This window comes from Sparus aurata, chromosome 4, assembly GCF_900880675.1.
Source record: "Sparus aurata chromosome 4, fSpaAur1.1, whole genome shotgun sequence".
Taxonomy (NCBI): Eukaryota; Metazoa; Chordata; class Actinopteri; order Spariformes; family Sparidae; genus Sparus; species Sparus aurata.
Genome location: NC_044190.1, coordinates 29,935,579 through 29,949,818, shown reverse-complemented (window position 1 = coordinate 29,949,818; position 14,240 = coordinate 29,935,579). Strand labels below are relative to the sequence as shown.

Genomic DNA, 14,240 nt, shown 5'->3' with positions numbered 1-14,240 from the left:
GTCACGCGCTCCTTTGTTTTTCACATGATTGTTAACAAGACAATGACTGACTACACGCTCCAGGGGTGCCGCTGTGTAGCAGACCTCTGACCTCCATGTGAAAGAGAGAAGGAAAAACAAATCCCTCTGCAGATATGAATAACATTATCACTACTGTGGAGCAATTACAAGCAGGCTTCTACAACACCGAGACAGCCTCTTCGGGATCCTTCCACTGTGAATCCTTTCCGCTGTTTTATTGGCATTTCTTTCGCATTTTGCTAATTGGGTCCACTTACAATAGAGTTAAAGTGCAACTTTTTGTGCAAGTACACGAACCCTGCTGATGGAGACTGAGAAAACCACAAAAATTAAACAGATATATATTAATGACTTGAGGTAAGTTTTTTATAGAGAGAGGGAAGCGGAACTATTAAACTTTTGACCGAAAGTGTGTCTCTCTCAACTGCACAACACAGAAATATCTATTGACCTGTGTGTGTGTGTGTGCGTGCGTGTGTGTGTGTGTGTTTGTACCTCAGCCACCCTCTCCAGTAGTGGCTCGAGCCAGTGATCATTACATTCACAGTGAGAGTCTAAGAAGGTGAGGACTGGTGCTGTGGCGGCGTCTGCACCACGAACCCTCGAACGCATCAGTCCTGAGGCCGGCACCAGTTGCAAAAAAACAAAAAAACAGGAAGTCAGATAAAACCATTTTTGCAACCCATCAGGAGGATTTCCCCCCTCAACACATAAAGACCGGATAAATAACTGCACTGAGATGAAAATGACAGAAAACGTCCTTCTCCTACTGACCTTCTCTGCGATCGTTTCTCAACACTCGCACTTTTTCGATCTTCCCCAGCAGCGCTCCGTCCTCCGCTGAAACGCACGCAAAAGCAGATACCACACTGATGATGCACATATCGCATTTACATGCTGATCTTGTCAGGTTCGTCTGCGTGCATTACTCACGGTTGTCACTGTAGTCGTCAACCAAAATGATCTCTTTGACCAAGTGAGAAGGACTTTTCTTCAGGACACTAAATGAAAGGAAAGAGAGAGGGAATAGATAGGAGGTATTAAAGAGGAGAACATAAGCCTACACATCAAAGTTGAAAGTTTTTGAAGTGTATAGCACACACACCATTAACCTACCTGACCACAGTCCGCAGCAGCGCCGAGCGAGCTTCATTGTGGAAGGTGATGACGACGCTGGAGGCCGGCAGTTCTGACTTCCATTGTTTGTGTCTGCAACTAAACAAAAGAAGAAACCACATTAATTAGGAATGAAGAGAAAGTAGAAAAAAATCAAACAGCGAAAACGTAAATGCCTGCACGTGTATGAATGCGCACAAACACTCCTACGCAAGTAAGCACACAGCAGAACGTGTGAGCAAAGCTGCGAGCTGGAACCACTCCCTGCACAGATTCTGAATACACAGTAAATAGGATCCAGTGCACGCCGGCACACACGTTTACATGAAGAGACAGACACACACACACACACACACACACACACAGTGTAATGCTCTGCTGAAGCTGGGATTGACAGTGGGTTTTACAGACCGCAGGGTAAAAATCCCATGAGACCGTGTATGTGTGTGTGTCCAGCAGAGACAAATCCTCACCGCGAATTAAAAGTGAGGAACATGGGTGACTCTGCATGAGACGGTGTGCCAAGCAGAGGATGAAGAGGAGAAAATGGGGCATTTATCACTGTGGGACTGCTTCTCTACCGAGTTACAACACATACCAGATGTACAGTATGTAGTGTACAAAAGCACATAAATAGTGAATGCACAGTACACTCTGCTGTTTGTGTGTGTGTGTGTGTGTGTGTGCATGATGTGTGCAGTCCTTTTGTCCCAGTACCATGCCTGTCAAAGCAGCACCACCTTAAAAAGCCTTGAAACAGTCAATATTGCAGCTGCATCAATCTTGGATCAACATGTACATTTCTTGTGCTGGCAGTGTGTGTGTGTGTGTGTGTGTGTGTGTTATTAAAAGCTGAATAAGCCTACACATTCTTTTGATCCTGTGCTGAAGCCCTGATGAAGCAGTCCTGGTTTGAAACCCCCCCAGCCCCTCAGCCAGGCTCTTTATTTCTGGTCAACCGGTCACAATCAGTGCTGCTGCAAGCTGTGCAAATGACACATCACTACCCGATCAATAGGAGACACATCCCCGCTCTTTTAGTGGGCTAATGGCTCTAGCTGTCTCTGTTAGGTCAATACATCAGCGAGGCCACACCGCTGCCTTTATAGGAATAGTTTTTGAATTAAACTGGCTGAATACGATGACGTGCTGTCTTAACATGACAGTGCCGGCAGCTCCGCTCCGTCAGAGGGCAGGTTTCAGTTGTCAATGTTAATTAAGCGTAAAAAGAACACTTTAAATCAGTGCAAAATTAAACTCCGAATTAATTAAGATTTCAAGACAGAAATGTGTTTTTTCCATCTGTAAAGAAAGGCAGATTGTCTGTATAAGGCTTGTGAATGTCATTCAAACCCATTCGAAAAATAAAAGTACCAGAAAATCTTCTGGAATTTGACGGCGTGCAAATGCTGTGGCCAGTAGCTCCTTCAGTTTAGCCACAGTTTTGCTTTTTTGTGCTCTTTTTCATTTGTGGCTTTTGTTGTTGAAACACGTAAAGCCAACAGCAGAAATAGATTCCTTAGCACAGGAGAGGAAAGCACAGGTTTTGGATTAAACGCAGCAGACAATCACTGCCCACCGCACCTTTTGGCGGTCCATCCCTCTCCATGGAGGAGAAGGGAGTGCAGGCCCCCTTCTCCTCCAGCTAAGAATAAAAAGCCCACTGCAGTGAGGACATGTTCCTTTGACTCAAGTGTGTGAGAATTAATATCCTGTGAGGACAGGTTCAGGGTGTTTCAGAGCGTCCGGGTTGGGTTAACCGCTGGGACCACTTGACACCACTGAAACAGAGACTACACCACAAGAATCAACACAGAGCAGGTGTCACACACTGAATCATACATCCACTTCAGTCACTTTCAGCAACTTTTGGAAAGAGTTCCTGATAGGAAATAGGTGAAGGTTCAGTTCATTCTCTTAAGGGCCATGTTATCTTTAGTTGCAGGGCTTAATGTTTTAAATACAAAATATGACAGCGTGAAGTTACGAGAAAAATGAGTGAGAGAAGGAGCTGTGGCATGTGACAAAACTCACACTCTGATCAAAGATCAAACCAGGTCACTGCTGACATCAGGGAGCTTTAAAAAGTTCATCAAATCTAACTTCAACGGATAAGAACTGAGATAGCATCGAGGATCGAAAAAGGCAGCTTGATTTCTTTGGGTATGACTGATATCCTGCATAATAATTAGTAAGACAACAAGAACATTTGGCAGACAGAGGAGTCTATCTTTTGGATCCCTTTTATTTGAATAATATCAGTTATGGTGAGATTTTGTGCCCCGGGTTTTTTATTTTTTTTTGCCTCCTCACCAGTTTGCCTAGCAGAACAATGGGCAGCTATTAGCAGTGGTCTGTGTTCTGAATGGAGCCAACAGTGAACAGTGCGTGTCTATTCTGCGACTACTTCCTGGTTTCATCTGATAGTCCACAATAGAGGGAGTTTCCAAGAGATGTTATCCAGTCATGTACCAATTAGTCAACCACACAGACGGCAAAGGACAGCATGAACGCACACAATCCACTGCAGCTTCACATGCAACCATGAACGTTAAGAGGGACTGAACTGTGGTCCCATCACATCATCTGACGGTGCATGTGTGCTGATGGAAGAATTAAAAGAGAAACATACTGGTCATGTCTTGTGTCAGGCACGGCTCTGTCCATTCGGAGTTTGTCGCTCTCCACCTGGTTGAATTTGTTCCTGGCGTACGGATCCTGACCCGGTCGGACGACCGTGGCTCCAACGTACAGATCCTGGTCGAAATCCTGCCAGCGCACCTTACCTGGAGACACACACAAGATGCATTTTAGACACACAGCCAATAAACATGGCAAGCTGGAAAGATACACCAGTGTTATTTGTTTGTGGTATTCACCAGATTTGTGGTTTAACTGTAATGGAAAGTGAAAAAGATGGAGGGAAAGGCTGAACATTGTTGAAAATACACAAAATCCAGCCTCCATGAGCAATAGAGGGCATTTTGGGAAAAAGTAAACTGGGTGTTAGTGCACAAAACACACTACTTAACCCTGTAACAAGATCTGGATGTTAAATTATGATGACAAAGAGGGAAAAAATCAGTCCTCTAAATGTTCCAACGACCGGATAAACACCAAACCACCAGAGAACACATTGTATGTCCAGGTTTTTAATTAGAAGCAGATTCTCAATGCGACCGGTTAAATAACACATTAAATATGTGTTAAATAAACACGGCATATCCAAAAATAAAAGCAGCCACCAACGACTAAGTTAAACCCCCACAAAAGGCTGAAAATGTGTCTCAGGAATGAATGGGATTATACATCAGTGGGAATATGAAATGTAGGCAGCAGCCCGGCTGATGCAAGAATCCCTCACGCCTGACGGGAAAGGAAACCTCGCCGCGTCGAGCTGCTGCTTGACAAGGCGGCAACACGGCACTGAGGAAAGCTGACACGAGATTTATTCTGCTCATATGCGAAACCGTGCAGAACAGAATCCAAACAACAGACAGAAAACGAGGTGAGAGCACTTCAGCAAAAGCTGGAAAAAAACACATTTATTATGCACAAAATCAATCCTACTGACTTCAGTCATTTACTGCAGCCTGAAACAGAAGTTTGGAAAACACAATATTCAACATTATTAAAGCCTACACACAGCGGGAGCACACTGTGTCTGTCTGGCCAGATTACAGAGATCACTGCTCGCTAAACACAGAGAGTTGTCATGTTTAATTTCACAGTTTATCTCTGACTACTGACACACACACACACACACACACACACACTCACGAATAATAATGCAACTAATTAGCCGGGTGCAGCTGCTATGCTAATGACTTGTGTTAAGCATATGGCACCGTGAGATTACACTATCTCTCAGTATGGATGAGTGTGTGCATGACAGACAGACAGACGGACAGACAGTCAGAGAGAAACTGAGCCTGACGATGAGGAGGAAGCCAGTGATTGTGTGTCTGTATGTGCGCGTGTGTGTGTATGTGTATGTGTGCGTGCGTCTACCCTGACAGCATGTGAAAGTGTCTGGCATGCTAATTAGCTGAAGCGCACAATGATCCGCCTGCGACTGTATAACGGCGCCTCCGAGACACTGCCGCATGTGTCAGAGCGCGTGATGTCCTCGCTGATATCTCTGTTTAGTGGCAGCAAGTAATTAATGTGGAGAAAATTAATGTTTCAACCTTTCGCGAGTCTTCAGCTCAGACTCGCGGGAGACAGAGGATCATTTTTTCAGTCCTCCTGGTTTCTTTGTACGCTGCACACACACACATCCAGAGCAGATCCAACTGTCTCTCTCACCGGGATTTACTCATTCGCTTGACATTTTTCCAATACTCTCTCAGGCCACTTCAGCAGGTCCACCCTTCGTGACTGAGCTGGTGGTTTTGCTGCTTCTGGGTCTGTATATTGGTGATTCGTGCGGCTTGTTGGTTTGAAACACTTTCTCGCTCGACCTCAGCCTCTTGTCACGAAGCTGTTCGCCCCCCCTGCAGCGGCCGCTGACTGCTTGTTGTTGTTTGTTGGAATAATTTTCTGAAAATCCCTCGACGCTGTTTTTCGACGAACGGTAACTCCGGCACTCGGAACTGTTCCCGCGATCTGTACTGAACCATGAACCCTCTCCGCCTACCAGCTCAGAGAACTGGAGAACGCCGACGCTCATTGTGCACACACACACACTCACAGACACATTCTTATTTGATTCACTTCCTGAAGATGATCCAAATACAACTTTTTAAGAAGAATTCAACACTAGGCCGAAAAGCAGCATCCCTCAATATGTGCTTTGTTTTCAGGGGGTCCTGAGGTACGCCTCTACATCATCACTGCAGCAGAGCGAGACCTTACACCGCTGGAGATGAGCAGAATCATTTTCAAGGGGTGCAGTTACAGTAAAGTGGATTCATTTTTCAATCTCAAAAAAAGGTGCAGCGTGTAAGATGTGGCCACCTGTCGAAAGTTACTCCAAAACAAATAGGAGGCACCATATCACCAGAATTAACTGCCAACTGCTGCCCGGTGTGCTCATCGCTGCAGCTATCTTTGGCCGAATCTTTGTCTTTGGCAGTTCGCCGTGGAGCTACTGGCCCTATTAGCTGACCGGCTCGGAGCAACGGGGGAGTTTTTGTGTTTACACTGCGGGCACAACTTTAAAAAACAGCATGGGAAAAAAGCAAACAGTCAAACAAAGCCCATCTGATATTCACTGTAATAAGCTTCAGTCGGGGCATCGCCGTGTTTAAAATGCACACGGCGACAGAGACGGGCTCCTATTCTTGCGACTACTTTAAATCGGAAAGAGCACTCAAACACTCCAGAACAACTCTAACTCCCCTCTTCTTCTCATTCTTTCATGACTTTATCGTCCATCTTCTATTAAATTTTTTACTCTTCTTCTCTCCACCTCCCATTTCCTCTCTTTTCTTTTTCCACCACTGTCTCTCTTCTTCTGTGAGTTTGCGCCTGCCGCGCCAGCCGCTGTTGTAATCGTGTAAAGTCACCCTGAAGTTGAAATGCCCCCACTTCAACATTCAAATTGGATTCCATTTCCACCGCCGGATCAGATAAGAGAGCGTGTGTTCAGCTTTCGCAGGTCATGGGCTTGTGAAGGAGGGGCGGCTGCTTTGAGCCGGGCTGAGGATGAGAGCTGCATGAGAAATCCTCGCTGCTCGGATGCTCCTTCTGCTGCGACTTTATTGCTTGGCTCCACAATGTAGGGAACAATGTTTCTCAAAGCCTGGGTGGAGACGCATAGCTGGGTTTTTGTGGCGAGATTAAAAATGGATCCCTGAATTACTTTGGATACATTTGCAGCTCTAATTCTTTAAAGGTTGTGTCACCCTGCAGGCCGCATTGGACTGTCTTCTCTTTCTCTGCGGTTGTTTTAACACGGTTAGGTTGAAGTGGCAGAGGATGTTCATGTTCTGCTGGTAATAAACTCCAAACTGTGCCACTGTTGTACCACATTTCACAGTGGTTGGGGGTTGTGGGAAAAGGATGTGGAAGACTTTCTGGATACATGTCAGTGGTGCACTGTGTCTGCGCTGCACATGCTTCACAGCTGGGATGTAACAATGGGAAACTGAGCTCTGACAGAGATACATGCGACAGCTTGGTAAAAACACATCACTCCTTCTCCTTCAAATGAATGTCATTACCCGCAGCATGTTAACCATTCCCACCCTCATCAAACATCCCCGTACATAAGGCTTAGCGTGATTACAGTGCATGATGGGTATGGAAGTTTCCTACCTGGAGGCAGAGTCTCCATGCTGTGAGAATTGTCGTCAGAGCTGTGAGCTTTGCTCCGACTTGATGAGTCACTGGAGCCCCAATCATCCTGAAACAAACCGGATAATGAGACACACATTAGAATGGATGCACACAGTTATTCTAAAAATCAGTAAACAGGAGGGCAGAGCGAGAGAGAGTTAATTCATTTATCTCCTGTATTCTGCACCTTTGAATTAATTCTCTTATCTCTTGCCTTTCCCATTTATTTTCAATTTCTTAGTTTCCCTTCGCATTTCATTTGTTTACCCGTATTAATTTTATACTAATGCTACTAAGAGTATTTTTTCTTTATGAATTTCTGCTTCTTTATGCAAATGAGAAGTATGCCATGGCGTCAACTTTAGGAGAAAAATCCTGATTAAAAAGGAAAACAAACTGAAAGGCACATTAAAGGGAAACTGATGCATAGGTAACTCGCTGTGGCTCTCTTAAGACAGGCCCTGATTGAAGGTGAGTGTTGAATACGGTCTATATACCTTTATTCTTATAATACAGATTATATATATGAGCAGGGAGACGAAAGACGTTGTGTAATCTCACAAAACAATAAAGACTTGAGTGGGACACGAAGAACAAGTACAGCTGCATCTACACATTTCATACCAAACTTTTGAGATCTTCATCCACTTGAACTTTCAACTTAAGATATCAAATCCATAGTAGTAAGCAGTCCATTCAGGTTTAGCAAAGGTGAGATGAGTGACATCATACCATTATAAGTAAAGCACTGTGGTGCTACAAAGAGACCCTGACCCACAGATTATATTCTCCTAGTGTAAGGGAACATGCTCCATCTCCATTTAGTCGTCAGGATTTCCAGAAAACTAAATCAAAACAGTCTTGTAGCAAAGCACTCAATGAATAAATCAATTAATACACGTGTTTCATCCCATTCAATCACATATAATCGACTTCATCAGTGTACTGAGAGCCACAGTCATATCAGTGCCCTCCACCACTTACACAAATGGACAGATGACCGAGCCATCCCAGCTTCTGTCCATCTACGTTACCATTAAAACCCACTGGATCAATACGCAGGCAGGCACAGCAATTAGCACCATTCATTCCCTGTCCAGACCTTTGCCCTTGACTTTTGAAAACTTTTGTCCAGCTGTCTTATTTGCTCTGTAGTTCCCATTCACCTTCAGCCCCTCTAAAATGCTTTATCGATCTGTTTTCTTTAGGGCCTCAGAGCAACCAATGACAGTGTGACGTCGGGGACGAACACGAACAGCATTCAACAGTTTATTTCTACACTTCGGAGAAGTGGTAAAGTGTAGAAAAAGGATTGTCACAGTTTTATGTTTTATGCTTTTTAGGCCTTTGCATTTTGAGCAACGAAATAGCCGCTGTTGTTTTCTTTGCCTCTCAGCCATGATTTCACTCTGTGCCAGCGTTTTCTATTCATCTCACTGCAGAGAGCGTGTCAATCCGTCCTCAAACTATACTCATTTTTCATGCCTGGGAAAAGATTAGACCATCCAACACCCACAACTACTGAAAAAAAAATTCTACATAAAATCAATTTCTATAAGTGTTCATGACAGCTGTGTGTGTGCACACTCAGATGGCAATGCTCAGTGTAGGATGAAAACCAAAGCTGGCAGCGTACACGCTGCAGAAATACATTTTGACAGGCTCTCGGGGGGGAAGCGGGACATATTCTCAGGTAAAATAAAGCTCCAAATTGGCTTCAGACTCTCGCTTCGATGGCCTGTTTTGTCTTGCTGACATTTTACGGTCAGCTCAGACTGAAATGTTCCATGGTGCTGCACTTAAGCCGTAAAGGTGGAAGATTTTGTGCCCAGCTCTATCGTGTGCCGATTATAAACCAGAGGAACAGCGTTTCAATAAACATGCAGCAAGTACACTCAGTATACCAAGATTGATAAAGCTCAAATTGATTTTGAAGGATGCTATATACACCCTCGGCAAAAGTCGTGCACTAACTTCAGATGGGATGCATGCTAACATTTTAAACTGAGACGCTACAGTGAGGATTTCCACTAATATATAACAATATGAATGAGGGGTAAATAAAGTCTTTGCACATCAACTTGGGACCTTGGAGCTTTCAGACACTTGGATTAAACCAGACGAGCTGTATGGAGTCATTTCATATTAATCAATCAATAATGTTTAAAACAAGTCCCTATCTACTTCAGCCGTTGAGGAGAATGCTGCACCGCTGTCTTGCTGCGAGGCTTCAGAAATGCTCTGTGGACTGCACAACTTCTTCCGACTTTCCATTGACACGTGGATGAGCAGATCATGGCTGAATTTTCATTTTCGGGCGAACTGTTCCTTTAACGAACTCACATTAACTGAAGTCAGCTAAAGTGTGCATTTCTCAGATCAGGGTGATCACGTCTGTCGTGACGTCCACCTTTTTTTTTGCGCGTCATCAAGCTAATGTTCAGCTGCCTCTCGTCATGCCTGGCTGCCTCGTGCTCCACAGTTCAGGGCCTCTGCAGAAACGTCTAGAAAAAGTGTTGTGGAAACTCTGCATCTCATGAGGACTGACCTCCCCTAAGCACCTGTGCTCATATGCCACAACAAATGTGCAATGTAGACATGGGCAAACGGATAAAGACATCGAGGATGCTAAGGGATGTGTACTTTAATGCCCAGGCGCACAAACACACACAAACACACACACTTCTGAGAGCATATTATAGACGAGGTCTAAAGCCCTGATAGAAGAACAGACTGTCATGAGCACTGAAATATTAATGGTTTCATCATCCGACTTCTCAGTGAGACTGAAGTTGTGTTAAATATATGACCCAGACATCAGCTCTGTGGAACAGAAGTGACATCACATCCTACAGACTTTCTTTGGCATCTGAAAGTGTGTCACAGCTGCAGAGCATTACACCAATAAAGGCTCTGGCCCGTGCAGGTGTGTCAGTACGTTATACCAGTGAAGCCAGCATCTTTTACACAGCAGCGTACGAAAAGAACAGATGTCACAAATAACGTTCACAATGTTTCTCTTCTGTTCAAGTGTCCCAGTGAAGTCATGACAATGTGACACGAGCCAGCACAAACAGCACCAGGACCCTGAAACTGAAGCAGCTAAACGGGATTCAGCCACCATTCATTTTATAATTTCCACCTGTGATTTTCCTACTGTGACCTGATAGAAGAACAATATTGGCAACACTTACATGTAACACAGATGATATTAATATTAGCAGTAACACCTGTGTTTGACAAGTCCTCTGTGTCAAAAGTCGAATTTGAAGCATAAAGTGTAGCAGTTGAATTTAACATTAAAGTCTGAGATGACAGTAAAGCCATTATCACAGTTTGGCTTGAAATATAGACTTATTTTATGTCTGGGATACACCGATGATGTGTCTTGGAGGTTACGCAGAACTGTTGGCAGAAAGTGACAGCTCATCAGTAGCTACTAGCTGTCAGGTGTGAGCACCAAGATCAGCAGCATGGATCATACGGATACCTTCCTCCACCCACTTTAACAGTTTGCCAGCAGAACACAGATTATCTTTAATGTAAACAATCTAACCTGCAGTGACTGAGTGACCCACATCTGCTGTCAGGTTTGGTCAAGGATCAAACGTAATGGCCCAAGTTCCTGGAGCCGAAACATCTCCATTCACCTTGTGGAATAACCCTGTGGCTATAAGCGACAAAAACTCACGTCTGTTGACACGTTTGTTGAATAATATTTGTGTATTAAGAACTGAGGTACAGCCTAACCGGTGGGAAGGACGTGAAACGCAGCTATAAACACAAAAACAAGTCCGAAAACTAACATATACACTGCTGGCAAACTGCACCTGTATGGGTTAGAATTAAGTTTTTTTTAAATATATGTGGTTGTATGTTGTTTCTCGTTATAAGCTACAATATTATTTCACACTGTGACTAAAGGGCTAGTACAGTATCAACCTAAGTTTACTTCCATTGTACCACCTCTGTGCACACAATAAATGTCCTGAAACTGTTTGTTTTTTTACACAAGTTCCAGTTCAAATTTCAAATTTGAGTTTTTCTATTATCTTAATTCAATGTGAATGAATCGATTAAGTTCCTCATACATAAATCTTGTGTGTTTATTCTATTATAACATATAAAGTTAAGAGAATTATCTCAACATGATAGAAATACTTTGCATTGAACATGACCCTTTAAATTGAACTTTTATGATATAACTAGATGGAAAATGTAGTTAAAGTTACTGGTTTGAGCAGTGTATAACTCCGAGCTGCTGACAGGCTACCAACAGGAAACGTACGATAGTTTGAGCAGCTGTTCTCAATTTAAGATCAGTTTATGAGTAGACCTTTTAAATGACACACAGCTGGTTGAATAAGATAAAAAAAAAAACAGCAATGATTTTCTTGACAGTCTGTCGGACATCAAGTATTTTATTGAGTGTTGAGAGCCTATCAAAATAAAGTGTCTCCTGTAGGGAATGCATCACTCTCTCTTCTACTTCCACTTGAGTGGGCAGATTTACAACATTGTTTTTAATATGTTAAAAAGTTCCATGTTTTATTTTGGAAACTCAAAAGTCTGTTTCAAGCCCAAAGCCTTTGTATACTGTGTACACACTCATGAATAGCTACAGTGCTGAGAACAGATCAGCAAGTGTCTCTTCCTGCTGCGCCTGTAAATACCAAATAGTTATTTTGTCGCTGCAGTTCTGTGTCCACTCTTACTTCTTAAAACTTTTTTTTTTTAATTAGAGGGGTGATGAGAATGAGGTCACAGAAGGGCAAAGGAGAGGGAGCAAAATAGAGAAAGACACAGGAGAAAGAAATGAGAAAAGTGAAACTTAATAAAAAAAAAGTTAATGGGAGAAATGTAATGGGGGAGAAAGTACGGAGCTCGCAGCTGCAGCTGTGCAGCCTGAAAAACAACTGCACGTGATTTACGGGAATTGCAGTATATCACAGATAGCTTGAAGACTGAAAGCATTAGGAGATGATGAGAACAATGCAGTGCTTTGAGGACCAGTACACATGATTTATCAACCGACGATTGCTATAAATATGACTTCTGGCTGATTGGGACATGATTTAAAAGGTTAAACAGAGAGCAGATGTTTGGGAGAGCTATTTTTATCGCCCACATCACATGAATAGCTCCGAGAACTTCCAGGCGTAAACGGCTCCGGCCTGTATCTGCCTCTCCGCCACACAAAAACACAATTGATTCAAACTGTGCACGCACTGCGCAAAGCACAAACAACGCATACATCAACGTCGCAGCTACACCCACAGATATAAGTCACAGAAGAAAAGAACTGACTGTTGAACCCTTCACGTTCAAACATTAGAGGTGAAAATATATTAACATTTTTTAATCGACATTAATTGAGAGTTTGTAACGATTGATCCATCGCCAGGTAAGTGGTGTTTAAAGGAATGGCTCAATAAATTTGGAAAACACTTCGCTACAGTTAGCAGGCATTTAGCTTAGCTTAGCATAAGGACTGGAAACGGGTGGGAAAGCTAGCCTAGCCCTCTTTAATAATAACAAAACCCACTAAGAATTTGAAACCTCGCTAATCTACAAGATCTTGTTTGTCATATTTAACTGCTTTGGACAGAGTCGTGCTAGCTATTTCCCCCCTTTTCCAGTATTTGTGCTAAGCTAAGCTAGCCAGCTAACCCTCTCTAAACATACCAGAAAATGACTGATTATTATTTCTTCTATCCACTTCAGAGCTGAAGTGAGTTGTTCCAGCTTTTTTTGTTGTTGTTTTGTTTATTTCATATAACAGGAATTTCGATACTTTGAGGTTAGGACCTTTTGACGCAATGGAGGATTCATCTTTTTGAGTTCTGGGGAACACTTATTATTATTATTATTACTATTACTATTATTATTACTATTATTATTACTATTACTATTACTATTATTATTACTATTACTATTACTATTATTATTATTATTATTATCATTATTATCATTATTATCATCATCATCAATGTTTTTACACTTTTGCCCTCTTTAGTTCTTCTCTGACTGCATCCTTCTCCCTCCATTTTTCTGTTTTTCAGAAAGACTCTTCATAATTCTCTGTTCTGCTGTGTCACAGTGAGAGCAATTTTCGTGGTCTGCCATCTGGCAGATGGTCATGACACATCAAGGCAAAGAGACAAACTTCATACACAATCTGAATTTCAAACACACACACACACACGCACGCACACACACACACACACACGCACACGTACACGCACAGCTCATTCACACTTGATTTGTGTCTGTCACTGTGGTGTTAGGCCCGTTTCTGTCCAGCTCTCTGGTCAGCAGGAGAAGAGCTGAAGACAATCTCATGAAAATAATGAATTGCCTGATGAAGTTCTTTCCAAAGGCACGTCTGGTTTTAAACATCCAAATGAGCCATAACTTCGTTTTCAGGCATTTATGTTAAATTCTAGACTTGTTTAATCTGCCTTTTCAACATTTTCCTCCTGAGGGCGGTGGGTTTGTTTTCCTGGCGTGAGCCACCTAACAACTCTCGTGGGTGTCTGTGTACCTGTGGTGTGTATTCTCTCCGTGCTTTGTTGTTTGTTTATGTAGGGCGGCTTTATATATTTATAGTTTATAGTCATCAAGAAAGGATGATTTGATTTTTATATCATGCTGCTCCACGGGGTGACAGGAAATTAAAAGGGCCAGTGAGAAAATAACATTTGACAGGTTATGAGGAAAAGTAGACGCTGTGCAGAATAGCAGTTAAGTATGAATTCACACTGAGGCTTACAGAATGAATTTTAATGCTCAAATGTCAGAGCCGCGTATTGGATTTGAGC

The 14,240-nt window shown here is 42.9% G+C and overlaps 1 protein-coding gene across 2 annotated transcripts in view; it reads right to left on the bottom strand.

Annotated features, from left to right (window-relative positions):
• The window catches only part of galnt2 (UDP-N-acetyl-alpha-D-galactosamine:polypeptide N-acetylgalactosaminyltransferase 2), a 59,006-nt gene that overhangs the window by 17,851 nt on the left and 26,915 nt on the right, over positions 1-14,240 (bottom strand). For both annotated transcript variants that reach the window (XM_030414524.1, XM_030414525.1), the window contains exons 2-7: positions 7,399-7,486; positions 3,770-3,923; positions 1,138-1,236; positions 955-1,022; positions 796-861; positions 517-638 (exon numbers count right to left, since the gene is read on the bottom strand). In XM_030414524.1, the coding sequence (XP_030270384.1) occupies positions 517-638; positions 796-861; positions 955-1,022; positions 1,138-1,236; positions 3,770-3,923; positions 7,399-7,486 (597 nt within the window). The remainder of the gene's footprint in view (positions 1-516; positions 639-795; positions 862-954; positions 1,023-1,137; positions 1,237-3,769; positions 3,924-7,398; positions 7,487-14,240) is intronic.